The 13,777-nt window shown below is 52.1% G+C and overlaps 1 protein-coding gene across 1 annotated transcript in view; it reads right to left on the bottom strand.

Moving 5' to 3' along the window:
* The window catches only part of LOC115277519, a 43,094-nt gene that overhangs the window by 21,620 nt on the left and 7,697 nt on the right, over positions 1–13,777 (bottom strand). Inside the window, 16 exon segments of the mRNA XM_029921641.1 lie at positions 2,695–3,901; positions 3,904–4,006; positions 4,008–4,302; positions 4,304–4,651; positions 4,653–5,111; positions 5,113–5,183; positions 5,186–5,436; positions 5,439–5,602; positions 5,656–5,754; positions 5,756–6,205; positions 6,207–6,405; positions 11,194–11,334; positions 11,378–11,393; positions 11,483–11,602; positions 11,747–11,788; positions 12,872–13,069. Coding sequence (XP_029777501.1) covers positions 2,695–3,901; positions 3,904–4,006; positions 4,008–4,302; positions 4,304–4,651; positions 4,653–5,111; positions 5,113–5,183; positions 5,186–5,436; positions 5,439–5,602; positions 5,656–5,754; positions 5,756–6,205; positions 6,207–6,405; positions 11,194–11,334; positions 11,378–11,393; positions 11,483–11,602; positions 11,747–11,788; positions 12,872–13,069 — 4,163 coding nt within the window.

Raw genomic sequence — 13,777 nt, forward strand, 5'->3', positions numbered from 1 at the left:
GACTCTGTGAAAACAGCCCCACTTTAACTCCTGAGTGACTCGGTGCTAGCACTTTATTTACAAGAGCAGCTGCCAAATCTGCATAATGGACAATTAGACCTTTAAACAGAATAGGCGGAGAAAAAAATCGGTCACTTATTTCACTCCCAATATGCAACATTTAGGGGGAAGGGGCAAGATGGCGGAGAAGTAGGCAGCTCTGTAATTTTCGCTGGCCTGCATATTTCAAGCTGAGAAGGACTGAAGCCACAATACTCTGATGTGCAATAGTGGGAGAAAAACATACAAGTCCAGAAAGAAGACAACCTCAAAGGTGCCTGAGTGAGTGTGAACTGGGCCTGGTGGGAGGTGCAGAGGGGAGGGAGCCCCAGCCCAACGCAGAGCCGGGGAGAGCGCAGGGAGCCCTGGAGAGACACAGGGGAGGGAGAGAGAGACCGAAAACGCTGACAGGACGGTCTCTAGAGAAGAGAGAAAAACTCAGGCCGGGACGGAGAGGATTTACCATCCCATATATAACCGCTGGTGCGGGGAGAGAAAGCCCTCCCATTTAGCTGGTGGGTTCTTCCTTGGGCTCGGTGGCAGGGTGCCAATTCGGGGCAGTGCCAGGAGAAACTGCTCCCCAACTCCCCCCACTAGATCCTGGCTAGAAAGCTGCCCGCCTGTGGGAGGACATCTCATCTTGGGCGGTGCCATTCAAGTGCGTGGACTAGGATTTGGAAATGAGGCGGGGCTTGGAAATATAACTTGGCCCGCCCACGGCACAGAGCAATTGCTGTGCCCAAGTTTGTAAAATCGCCCCAAATCGCCCCAAAACAAGCACCAGAGACTGCTAGGGAGACCGAGTCACACCTGCAAAAGCAAAGGGCCTTTATTACAAGCTTAAGCTCACAGTCTCCACCCACCCCCGGCCACGTGGAGAGAGCCCCGAACAAAGGCAGGGCAGGGCCTTTTATGTCTTTGGGAGGGGGAGTTACAGGAAATGATGACAGGTGTACAGTGATCCAATCCCTGCCCCCCCATCAACACTGGCAGTTGTGGGAGCCAATCACACCATCCGGAGCACTGACCAATCAGAGTGGGCCCAGGACGCCCCCCATGGGGCATGACTAGGCCCGCCTCTAGAAAGGTCAAAGGTAACGGCTAGCCTTCCCCGATAGGGCGTCGCAGGAGTTGTCCCTCCTTAATGCGCGCCCTTTCAGGAGGGGAAGGCTGGATCGGACCTGCGGCGGCGGTGGGGGAACGCCCCCCCCACGGCCGCCGGGCGCATCTCCACCGCGGAGATGCGCGGGACCGGCTCCGGGAAGGCTGGGACGGCCTGGTGGGGAGGGCCGGATCGGACCTGCATCCTTACATTCCCCCCTGTCTTGTAACTTGACCCAATCCTGGGTCAACTATGTACATGCTCCTTGACAAATTCTATGAACTTATCTAAATGTTGAAAGTGGACCGGTGATTCCTCAGGCTTCTGCCGTGCTAGACCAGCCAGCTTCCGGGGGTGGCTGGAGCAGGGCTGGAGATCTACGGAGTCAGAGTCTCTTTGAGGATTAGTTCAAGCTGATCCTCTGGATCTGGATCACCTCACCAAGCCTTAGCTCCAGAGTGGTGCCTGAAACGTTAATAGGGGCTGAACTTCTTGGTTTCTCTGTGAAGCCCACATTTAAGTCTCTTGAAAAGGCGTGACCCCCATTTTAAATATCATCCTCACAGACTAACAAGCCCGAGATCCAACAACAAATATTCAAAGACAACAGAACTATAGTTACATTCACAGTAGTGCATTGAGTCTTTCTCTCCAAAAAAACCTCCTTTATCTGAGACAGCCAAATCAAGGCTAATGCACTGGTGGAGTACTCACTGTGTTTTTGAATTTTAGATGGTTTAAGTAGAGAGAAAACATAAATGCTCTAGATTACAAACAAATACTTTATAACATTCCTGAACATCACAGATTTCTTAATCTGGGTGAGCAAACACAACAAGAGTCACAAAATTATAATTTTAAAGTGAGTTATGACCTTATTCATGGTGTCATAACCTGCGGCGGGTTTCTCTCGTCTGGGTTAATGCAGCCCTCTGGGACATGGAAGGGGTCAGCTGGTCTCACATGGGTGTAGTGAATCCAGGCTGCTATTCCATCCACTTTTAAGGCGGTTGGAGTGGTCCACAGGATGATGTAAGGTCCTTTCCACCTCGGCTCAAGGTTTTCTTGCTGATGGCGTTTGACGTAGACCCAGTCACCAGGCCGGTACCGGTGAGGCCCTGGAGGTGGACTTAATTCATAGAGAGCACGTAATTCTGGCCTCACGTTCGTGCGACCATTGAATAGCTCGGGTTTCCAGCAACGGGTTGTTATCCTCTATATCCATTAGGGCTCCTGCCTTGAGGTTTGGGATAATAGGGGCAGGTTTTCCATACATAATTTCAAAGGGAGTTAAACCCATTTGGTAGGGAGAGTTTCGCACCCGATACAGGGTGAAGGGAAGGAGGGCCACCCAGTCTCTGCCAGTCTCTAAGGTCAATTTAGTTAAGGTCTCTTTTAGAGTTCTATTCATTCTTTCTACCTGTCCTGAACTTTGGGGTCTATATGCACAATGTAATTTCCAATCAACCCCAGTGAACTGTGCAATTCCCTGACTTACCTTAGACACAAATGCTGGTCTGTTATCTGACCCGATAAGCTGAGGAAAACCATACCTTGGCAGGATCTCTTCCAGTAATTTCTTTGCCACAATAGTGGCTGTCTCACTCTTGGTAGGCAAGGCCTCACTCCATCCTGAGAAAGTATCTATAAAGACTAATAGATATTTATAGCCATACTTGCCTGGTTTTACTTCAGTGAAGCCAATTTCCCAGTAGGCCCCTGGCCTCCTACCTCGAAGGCACTGGCCCGGGCTTTTGGGATTTGGATAGGCATTAGTGAGTTGGCGCGTCTTGCACGAGGGAACAATTTCTTTAATCTTGATGTGTAAGTCCTTGGTGGTTACCTCAGATTGTCGGACCACATCCAGCATTCTTTTTGCCCCCATATGGGGGGTCTGGTGTATCTTATGTAGTATCTTTTCGGTCAGGGCTTCAGGGAGGATTAATTTCCCATCTGTGTCCCTCCACCATCCTTTGAAGAACTTGCTCATGGGTCGTCCTTGGGCCCATTTCACTTCCTCCTCAGTATATTTGGGATTCTCAGGTAGGTTGGGGTCCCCGGGGTCCGGGAGGACTACAGGCAAGGCATCGATGGGTTTGAGGGCTGCTCCCTTGGCTGTTTTATCGGCCAGGTTGTTTCCCTTGGTAACAGGGTGATCTCCTTTCTGATGGCCAGGGCAGTGGTTAATGGCCGCCCTTTTGGGTAGCCATAGGGCCTGTAGCAGGTCCATAATTTCTTGTCTGTTTTTAATGGTCCTTCCCTCTGAGGTCAGGAGGTCCCTTTCTTGATAAATAGCTTCATGCACATGTGCCATTGCAAAAGCGTACCTGCTGTCAGTATAGATGTTGACCCTTAAGTCTTTGCCCAAAGCTAGTGCCTTGGTCTGGGCAATTAGCTCTGCCCGTTGGGCCGAGGTCCCTGGAGGTAAGGGTTGGGCCCAAATTACCTTATTGTTGGTAGTCACAGCCGCTCCTGCTTTTCTCTCCCCATCCCGGATGGAGCTACTCCCATCTGTGAACCAGGTATGGTCTGCGCTTCGAGGAGGCCCATCCGTCAGGTCTCCTCGGAAGCAGTGTACCTGGGCCAGGATCTCAGCACAATCATGAAGCGGGGGGTCTGCCTCGGGATTGGGTAGGAGCGTGGCCGGATTAAGCGAAGGAGGAGGCTGGAAAATAATTCTATCCGGGTTGAGGAGCAGTGTCTGGTGATGAGTTATTCGGGCATTGCTGAGCCACCGGTCGGGTGGTTGTTTTAGTACCTCTCGGTTGCATGGGGGGTGGTCACAGCAAGAGCTTGTCCCAGAGTCAATTTGTCAGCGTCCTTAACTAAAGACGCTACTGCAGCCACAGTCCTTAAACAGAGGGGGCCATCCGGCTGCTATCGTGTCCAAGCGTTTGGACAAGTAGGCCACTGGCCTTTTCCAGGGTCCCAGCGTCTGGGTCAGCACACCCATGGCCACCCCTTTACTTTCATCCACAAACAGGTGGAAAGGCTTAGTAATGTCAGGAAGCCCCGGCGCTGGTGCTGACAAGAGAGCTGTTTTTAGAGTTTCAAATGCTTGTTGATGTTCAGGAGTCCATTGAAACTCACTCTTGTCTTTGGTCAGTTCATACAAGGGCTTAGCAATCTCTGCAAAGCCTGGAATCCACAGTCTGCAAAACCGCCGACCCGAAGAACTCTCTCATCTGTCTGGGGTTTTTAGGTGGGGGTATGTGGAGGATGGTGTCCTTTCTGGCCGGAGACAGCCATCTATGTCCATCCTTAAGGATGTATCCCAAATAAGTGACTTGGGGTTTACAAATTTGAGCCTTTTTAGCAGAGGCTCTGTATCCCAACTTGCCCAATGTCTGGAGTAGATTTTTAGTTCCCTGAACGCAGCTTTCTTCAGAGGTGGCTGCGATCAGGAGCTCATCAACATACTGCAACAACGTAACGTCTGGCTTTTCCCTCCGGGACTCGCCCAAGCCTTCGTGCAGCGCCTCATCAAAGATGGTTGGGGAGTTTTTAAACTTTAGGAAGTCGAGTCCACGTCAGCTGCCCGTTAGTGCCAATATCAGGATCATGCCACTCGAAAGCAAAATATTCTTGACTTTTGGGGGCCAGGGGCAGGCTGAAAAAGGCATCCTTGTGGTCAAGGACGGTACACCACTGCTTCTCAGGCGGCAGGGAGCTCAGAAGGGTGTGCGGGTTCGGGACAGTTGGATGTATATCCATTACCTGTTTGTTAACCTCCCTGAGGTCCTGCACCGGCCTATAGTCGTTAGTACCAGGTTTTTTAACAGGGAGCAAGGGAGTGTTCCAGGCAGACTGGCAGACCCTTAAAACGCCCAGGTTTAAAAGGCGGTGGATGTGGGGTTTAATCCCCTCCTTGGCTTGTCGAGGCACGGGGTACTGTCTAACTGCAGCTGGGTCAGCCCCAGGTTTGAGTTCAACAGATATGGGTGGGCGATGGTTTGCCAGCCCTAGACCTCGTTTCAGTCCAGGCTTGTGGGTTATTTCTGGAGCCACTGGTCAGTGTGGGCATCAGGATTAGGGGCTCCTCATATAAGCTAGTTGGAGGGAGAGGACCTGAATAGGCCTCCCATCCGAACTTAAGAATTGTGCTCCTTGGGGGCTAAAGTGAATCTGAGCCCTCATTTTTGATAAAAGGTCTCTCCCCAGCAGGGTGTAAGGACAGTCTGGGATTATCATGAAAGAGTGGGTTACCCGGCTCACACCTCAATCTGCTGATCGCTGGGTAGTCCATGAATACCGTTTGGTCCCGGGGGCACCATGGACCCAAGATCGCTTACTGAAGTAGGCCCATTAGCCTCTCATAATACTGAGTGTTGAGCCCCCGTGTCCACCCAGAAGGCAGTTGGTTTCCCCTCCACGTTAATAGTTACCCTAGGTTCGGGGAGGGGCTCCGAACCCCGTCCCCCCCAGTCCCTGTCTCCAGCAAGCAAGAGCTTTGGCTTGTCTCTATTCCTGGGCAGTCCTCAGCCCGGTGTCCTTCATTGTTGCAAACGAGGCACTGGTTCTTTTCTTTGCGGCAATTTCTACGTAGGTGTCCCCTTTTTTTGCAGTAGGAGCACCATTTATCACTTGATGGACCAGATTTTTTTTAATTGTTGGCGCCAGTCCTCGGGTTTTGCAGTCAAGGTCAGCAACACTCTAGCTAAATCTCTATTTCATCGTTTTTCCGTCTTTGCTTGTTTTTCCTCAGCACTGTCCCCGATATTGTACACTCTTTCTGCCATCTCTACTAGATCTCGGAGAGTCTTTTCTCCGAGGCGCTCGACTTTTTGTAATTTTTTCTTAATGTCGGGCGCAGGCTGGTTAATGAAAGCCATTACCACAGTTGACTTATGATCTGCGTGCTCTGGACCCGGGGTGAACTGCCCGAAGGCTCCCATCACCCGTTCTAGAAAAGCGGCGGGACTTTCATCTGCCTCCTGCCTCATGTCATACACCCTGGTCAGACTGGTGGGCCTCCTAGCGGCCGCTTTGACACCTGCCAGTAGGGCCTGGCGATAGACCTTGAGGCGCTCCCCACCTTCTCCTGGGTTATAATCCCAATTGGGGTGGAAATCCGGCATCGATGTCAGCGGGGTTCATGGTGGGGACCCCCGTCGGGCCAGGAACGAGCTTTCGTGCTTCCAGCAGGATCCGTTCCCGCTCCTCAGTTGTAAACAGAACCTGCAGCAATTGCGGACAATCATCCCAAGTGGGTTGGTGAGTAAAGAGTACAGTTTCTAATAACCCAATGAGGCCTTTGGGGTTCTCTGAGAAGGGGGAGGTTTGAGACCTCCAATTGTAAAGGTCAGAAGAGGCAAAGGGCCAATAATGATGAGGCTGGTTTCCTGCCTCATCTATAGGTCCCATGGCTCGCCAGGGGAGCATCGTGGAGTCTGCTTCTGGGGTGGTGCCCCTTCGGCCACGGGTCCCATATGCTGGGCCTCCTTCAACGGAAGGAGATGGAGCAGGATCAGAGGGATTTAGAGGGGGTCGGTAAGGTGGAGGGGGAAAGAGGAGATCCTCATCCGCTCCTTCCTGCAAAACCGGGTAGGGGGGTGCTGAGGGCGAGGTCATGGGTCGTCTTGGCTTTTCCTCTTCCGGGGTTCGAGCCACCAGAACCTGAGAAGATACTGGAGGGAGAAAGGATTTCACCCAAACGGGTGGGTTAGTGACCAGGTCCTTCCAGACAACAATGTATGGGATCTGACCCGGATGGCCCCCCATACGTTGATAAACTCTGTCTTCTATTGCTTCTATGATTGGAAGGTGAGAAGTACCCTCAGGGGGCCATCCTGCCTCGAAAGCAGGCGGCCATGTAGATGTGCAGAACATAGTCATCTTTCCCGTTTCGACACCCGGTGATAAGCTGTGAGCTCGAGCCCTGACTTCCTTGAAGTGAAGCAGAACCAGGTCTAGAGGCTTTGAGGCGGACTCTCCCATGGCATGAGTTCCAACAAAATAAAACAGCACAAAAGACAGGACTAAGCCACAGAACACAAGAATTAGTCCTCCTGGCCAGGGGAGGAGAAAATAAAAGTAATCCAAAGGAAGACACGTAGGATAAAGACCCCACATTTTCATAAGAGAATCCCTAAATGTAGTCACAGCAAAAATCATATTTAGCAAACTGATGCACAGAGAACAGACGCTCGCACAGCAAACAACTGCAAGAGGGGTCTCACTGCTGCCACCAGTGGAGACCCCAGAAACACCACACTGCAGACAGACAGACACAAGATGGCTCCCGTGGAACCCCTCAGTCAGGGAGGAACCACCATTTTCCAAACAGACAGATACAAGATGGCTCCCGTCCTGGTGAGAGCTTATACCTTGCCTCCCTTCCGAGGAGGACTTACACAAACAACTACACAGGAAGATACACAAAATGGGGTCACACTGCTGCCATCAGTGGAGACACCCAGAAATCCTGGCAAGAGGAGATCTATTCCAGTCTCCCTCCTGTTCTTAATAGGGTCTCGCCCCGGCACCCAACGAAACCCTGTAGGTAAGCCGGCTCTCCAGCCTCCCGGCGGTGTCCCAGACCCCACTCACCTACTCCTCCAGTGGGTGCAGACGTCTCCAGGCACCCACAGCCCCAAGCTTTCAGCGGCATGTCCACCTGGCTCTTTTGAGGCTCACAAAGTTCCGGATGAGGTCGTTTCGGCCACCCCCTGCCTGGGCCCTGCGCACACGGGCCCGCGCACACAAACACATAAACAGACAAACACAAAAACCTTGCAAGGAAACAAAAAAACCAAGTGCACTCACCAGCCAGCGATCAGACCCAACGTGTCGGCATCCCAGGAGCTCTGGGGCAGGGAGGGGGATTTCCCGGCCAATGCACCAATGTTGTGCCCAAGTGTGTAAAATCCCCCCAAATCGCCCCAAAACAAACACCAGAGACTGCTAGGGAGACCGAGTCACGCCTGCAAAAGCAAAGGGCCTTTATTACAAGCTTAAGCTCGGGCTCACAGTCCCCAGCCGACCTGCTGGCCACGTGGAGAGAGCCCCGAACAAAGGCAGGGCAGGGCCTTTTATGCCTTTGGGAGGGGGAGTTACAGGAAATGATGACAGGTGTACAGTGATCCAATCCCTGCCCCCCCATCAACACTGGCAGTTGTGGGAGCCAATCACACCATCCGGAGCACTGACCAATCAGAGTGGGCCCAGGACGCCCCACGTGGCATGTGACTAGGCCCGCCTCTAGAAAGGTCAAAGGTAATGGCCAGCCTTCCCCAATTGGGTGCCGCAGGAGTTGTCCCTCCTTAATGTGCGCCCTTTCAGGAGAAGCCGGCGCCTTCCCCTTTAAGTACAGGGGAAGGCTGGATCAGACCTGTGGTGGGCGGGGGAACGGCTGCTGGGCGCATCTCCACCGCGGAGGTGCGCCTCAACCAGCTCCAGGAAGGTTGGGACGGCCTGGTGGTGAGGGCCAGATCGGACCTGCATCCTTACACAATCAGACTCAGGGTGCCTTGCAACGCTTGGTTCAAGAAGGGCTTGGGGCGCTGCATTCTTCTCCCCACAACCACCAAGCCGGGGCCTCAGAGAGCAGCCCGCCCTCTCAGACCTGCCAACACCAAACCACGCCCACCCGCAGAGAGCTGTTTTTTCTTGCCATCCAGATCTATTTTCCCTTATCTCATTCTTATCTCTCCCCTCAGCTGGATTTCTGCTTTTAGACTGTCCACTGTCTTTCGTTGTTTCTTCCCCCTCCCTTTTTTTCTTTTCTTTCCCTTTTTGGTTTGCTTGTTTGTTTGATTTGTCTGTGAGTTTGCAGGTGTTGTTCCCTGTGTGTTTGTCTGTTTTCCTTTTCACGGCTACATCAAGAAACAAGCCAAAGTACACATGGTGGAGACTCCCAAATATCACTGAGCAGGGAAATAAAATAATCAAAGGCACAACAAGAGACACCACTAAAAGAACACTTCCTGAATGAACAGGCCCTGGACAGTCAATGAGCCTCCTTTAATATAGCAATAGTCACAGGTGCACACTGCAGAACTAGCTTTTAAAACTGACAAGAGACAGAAAGCTAGCCATAATGATGAAACGAAAGAACTCCCCTCTAAAGAAATTCCAGGAAGAAATCACAGCCACAGAAGAGCTTAAAACAGATATAAGCAACATAACTGAACAAGAATTTAGAACTGTCATAAAATTAATCACTGGACTTGAAAAAGCATTAGAAGGGTGCATTGGTGGCTCAGTCGGCTAAGCCTCCAACTTCAGCTCGGGTCATGATCTCACATTCCTGGGTTCAAGCCCCACGTCAGGCTCTCTGCTGACAGCTCAGAGCCTGGAGCCTGCTTCAGATTCTGTATCTCCCTCTCTCTCTGACCCTTCCCTGCTCACACTATCGCTCACACTCTCTCTCTCAAAAATAAATAAAACACTGAACATTTTTTAATTAAAAATTTTATAAAAAAAAAAAAGAAAAAGCATCAGAGAAGCTATTGATACAATGACTAGGGACTTTAAAAATAGCTGTGATGAGTTTAAAAAAATGGTATAAATGAGGTGCATAATAAAATGGAGGTGGCCACTGCATGGATTGAAGAGGCAGAAGGGAGAACAGGTGGATTAGAAGACACAGTTAGAGAAAAAGAGAAAGCCAAGAAAAAGAGAGAGAAGTTGATCCAGGAGCACAAAAAGAGGATTCGAGACCTGAGTGATAAAATCAAACGGAACAATATCCATATCATAGGAATTCCTGAAGAAGCAGAAAGAGAAAAAGGCCCTGAAGGGGTACTTGATCAAATTATAGCCAAGAACTTCCCCAATCTGGGGAAGGAAATAGCCATTGATATCCAAGAGGCTCACAGAACTCCCCTTAGATGTAACTTGAATTGACCTTCAGCACGACATATCACAATGAAACTGGCAAAATAGAAGAATAAAGAGAGAATTCTGAAAGCAGCAAGGGAGAAACGGGCCCTAACATACAGAGGGAAACCTACCAGACTGGTGACAGACCTATCTACTGAAACTTGGCAGGCCAGGAAGGAATGGCAGGAAATCTTCAAGGTGATGAATAGAAAAAATATGCAGCCAAGAATCCTTTATCCTGCGAGCCTGTCATTCAAAATAGAAGGAGAGATAAAGGTGTTCCCAAATAAATAATTGAGAGAATTCATCACCACCAAATGAGCCCTACAAGAAACCCAATTTGCTATATTTAATACATCGTCACAAATTACAAAATAAGAGATCCATGGACATGACTTCCAGACTTTAAGAGTAGGGACACCTTGTAAGGTGCACGGAGGGTTTATGAAAACTTAGCCTAAAACACAGTGTCATCTCACATCAGGCTTCAATCTCACACCGCTGATCTCTTCCCCAACAACACGGGAGCCTCTGTTAATTAGCCCCCTCGCAGACCAGACTGAGGGCTGCTGGGGGGGAGGGCAGTGGGAACGGGCTAGATGGGGGCTGGGCACTCAGGAGGGCACTTGTGAGGCCTGGGGGCGCAGGTCAGTCATGAATCACTAAATTCTCCACCTGAAACCAATGCTATGCTGTATGTTAACTAGAATTTAAATTTTTTAAAAAAGAATAAACCTCTCACATATTGGACCCCGCAATGTAGGCCGTGCCTAGAAATCTAACAAACAGGACTTTCAGACCAGATGTCGGTCCCCAATGAGCTCAGTGGTGTCCACCCTCCTCCGCGCCAAACACATACCCTGCACGAAAAACAGATCTGCCTAAAGGAAGGGAAGGGGTCTGACCGGCAGGGGCCTCACCTGCTGGAACGCTGCTTTCTTGCGACCTGATCATTCAAAGCACGCTTTACAGACCTCTGAAACCAAGCCATCTCAGTGTGCCACATACCACGGTGGCTCTGTCACCGCCAGGCACACAGAGGGACAGGATTAGCAGTGGGTTACAAAACACAGAGCCGTCTCACACACAAGTGAACAAAGCGATAGCAATTCAACACGAAGCAGTTGGAGAAGTCAGGAGAGACCACACAGGATTCCTCTAGCTGTAGACGACTGCACCCAGGACATGGGCAGAGACGGGACCCTCGCACCGAGCTCCAGCGTCTGTACCCGCGTCCTGGCTGGCGGAGATGCCAGAAAACTCGGTCAGAGCGAGGCGGACACCACGCCTCCCTGTGGCTGCCAGTCCTCGGGAAGCTGTGACATCAGACTGCTGGCACTTCCAGAAGGCAGCAGGGCCCTGGCTCACCTCTGGGGACCCCAATATGAAGTGGAGAGAGCGGAGCCAGCCTACCGGCCACAGAACGCCCCTGGTGACAGAGGGAAACACGTCCCTAAGGAGACGTCGGTGGAATGGAACGAAAACACCCTCCAACCCTTGGACCCCTGGCCAGCCTACCGCACGCACGAGTACCACGGAGCACGGCCGCGATGCCTCCTCCACCAGGTGCAGGCGACACAGGGACCGGACAGTATGGACCCGGCTAGGACGCTCGGAGCCAAGGCTCTGCCCGACCTCCTGGAGTCAAAACAGAAAAAGGGACACAACGTGAAGAGGTGCATGCAACCAGAACAGGCCTGGTGTGTGACATCAGAAGGAAACAATATTACCCAAGGTCAGAGAAGACTCAGGAACTACTGAAATAGCTGGGGACTATCTCACACTGCGCTTCCAGAAAGTACTCTCATCCACGGAAGCGGCGCGCTAGAGCAGACAAGGCCAGAAGGGGGTGCCTGGAAGTCGAGACTAATCAAGAAAGAGAACTTCGCAGGGATTGAAAAGGAAGCAAACATGTGCATTCTCTAAAATCAGGAGCGCCTGGGGGCTCAGTCGGGTAAGCGTCTGACTCTGGCTCAGGTCATGATCTCTCGGTTTGTGGGTTCGAGCCCCGCACTGGGCTCTGTGCTGACAGTTCAGAGCCTGGAGCCTGCTTCGGATTCTGTGTCTCCCTCTTTCAGCCTCCCTTGCTCATGCTCTCACTCTCAGAAATAAACAAACATAAAAATAAAAAATCCGATCCAATCCAATCACGAGAGCCTTGCAGCTGACGCCCCGGCCGGTGAGCATGTGCCCGCTGGTGCTCTGCGGGCACCGGCCTCTCTCCTGGACTAGCGAGGTGTCAGGAAGTCAGCGACTGGCTTCAGAAGTTCAACTGGGGATCGTCTGACGACTGGATACGGCTCCACGTCCGGCTTCTAGCTGTGCTCACGCGCATCACGTCAGGGTGGAGCCTACGGTGGTCGGGAAAGTGTGTGAGAAACGTGCGCGCAAGGACAAGACATACGAGTGTCCGTGGTGAAGACGGCACGCGCAGGCTCGCGCGCAGGCTGGACTGCCGCTTCTGCGAGCCTGCCCGTGTACGGGGCGTCAGTGTGGCACATACTGCCCCGGGTGGAGTCGTGGGCGAGGGATTCGAAATCACAGGCGGGTGGTTGTGTGGTGGTCTGCTAGGATTTCACCCCCACTTCTTTGTGGCAAAGAAAAAGATTGCTCTCTGGGGCGCCTGGGTGGCTTGGTGGGTTAAGCATCCGACTTCGGCTCAGGTCAGGATCTCACAGTTTGTGGGTTCAGGCCCCACATCGGGCTCTGTGCTGACAGCTCGGAGCCTGGAGCAGCTTCACATTCTGTGTCTCCCCCTCTCTCTGACCCTCCCCTGCTCACGAGGTCTCTCTCAAAAATAAAGCATTAAAAAAATACAAGAGAGAAAAAAAGATTGCTCTCAGCAGCAGAGTTGTTTTGACAGAGCGGGAAGTCCTGCTGGGATGGCATCATCTCATCTGCTGGCACCCAGAAGAACTCAGCACCTCGGCTGCACGGGGCCCACTGGGGGCTCTTCAGTGCAGACACAGGAGAGCGCAGCGGGGACAGGGGAAGGTGCCTGTAGACCGTGGGCACCCAGAGCGGGGAGGCTCCCCGGGGGAGCTCCATCCGGGCCAGGCTACCTTGGCTGATGGCAAGTCTCCGGCTGTGGAGGAAGAGCCCCTCCTACAGGCAGCAGTGGAAGTCCGGCTGAGGCCCCAGACCCTCCTTCCCTGGAAAGGGGCTCTAACACCAAACTCTGACTCTGGCAGCTGGAAGTCAGATCTCAGTGGGCAAAGGGGTTTCTCTGAGTGTAGTTTCCTATAAAAACACACCTCCACTACATTTGAACGTTATTCCTTTTGTCTCCCTTGCCTGGAAATAGTTTGATTAATCCAGCATGAGTGTGGGTTTGCTATTTCCTTAATGGTAAATTAAAACCAGTAATCGGAGGGTGCCTGGGTGCTCAGTTGGTTAAGCCGCCGACTTCGGCTCGGATCATGATCTCACAGTTCATGAGTTTGAGCCCCGTGTCGGGCTCTGTGCTGACAGCTCAGAGCCTGGAGCTGCTTCGGATTCTGTGTCTCCCTCTCTCCCAAACTCTCCCACTCATTCTGTTCCTGTCTCAATAATAAAACATTTAAAAAAAGGAAAAAAAAAAGTAATTGGAGGTACTTGCTCAGTGAACCAGCATTAAAGACACTGGTGGCACAGACAATCCGTCTCAACGCTGTCCCGAAACCCACCAGGCTGCAGGCGGCACGTGACACTGGTGCGGGTCAGGGCTTGGCGGTGGGCAGAGGCGGGTCCACACGAGCGCGCTCCCGCGGCCCGACCTCGCCCGCGCCGCCCCGCCCCAGGCCCCCGGCTCCCCCGGCCCCGGAGGCTCCCCCA

This window comes from Suricata suricatta, chromosome 14 (assembly GCF_006229205.1).
Source record: "Suricata suricatta isolate VVHF042 chromosome 14, meerkat_22Aug2017_6uvM2_HiC, whole genome shotgun sequence".
NCBI classification, from domain to species: Eukaryota; Metazoa; Chordata; class Mammalia; order Carnivora; family Herpestidae; genus Suricata; species Suricata suricatta.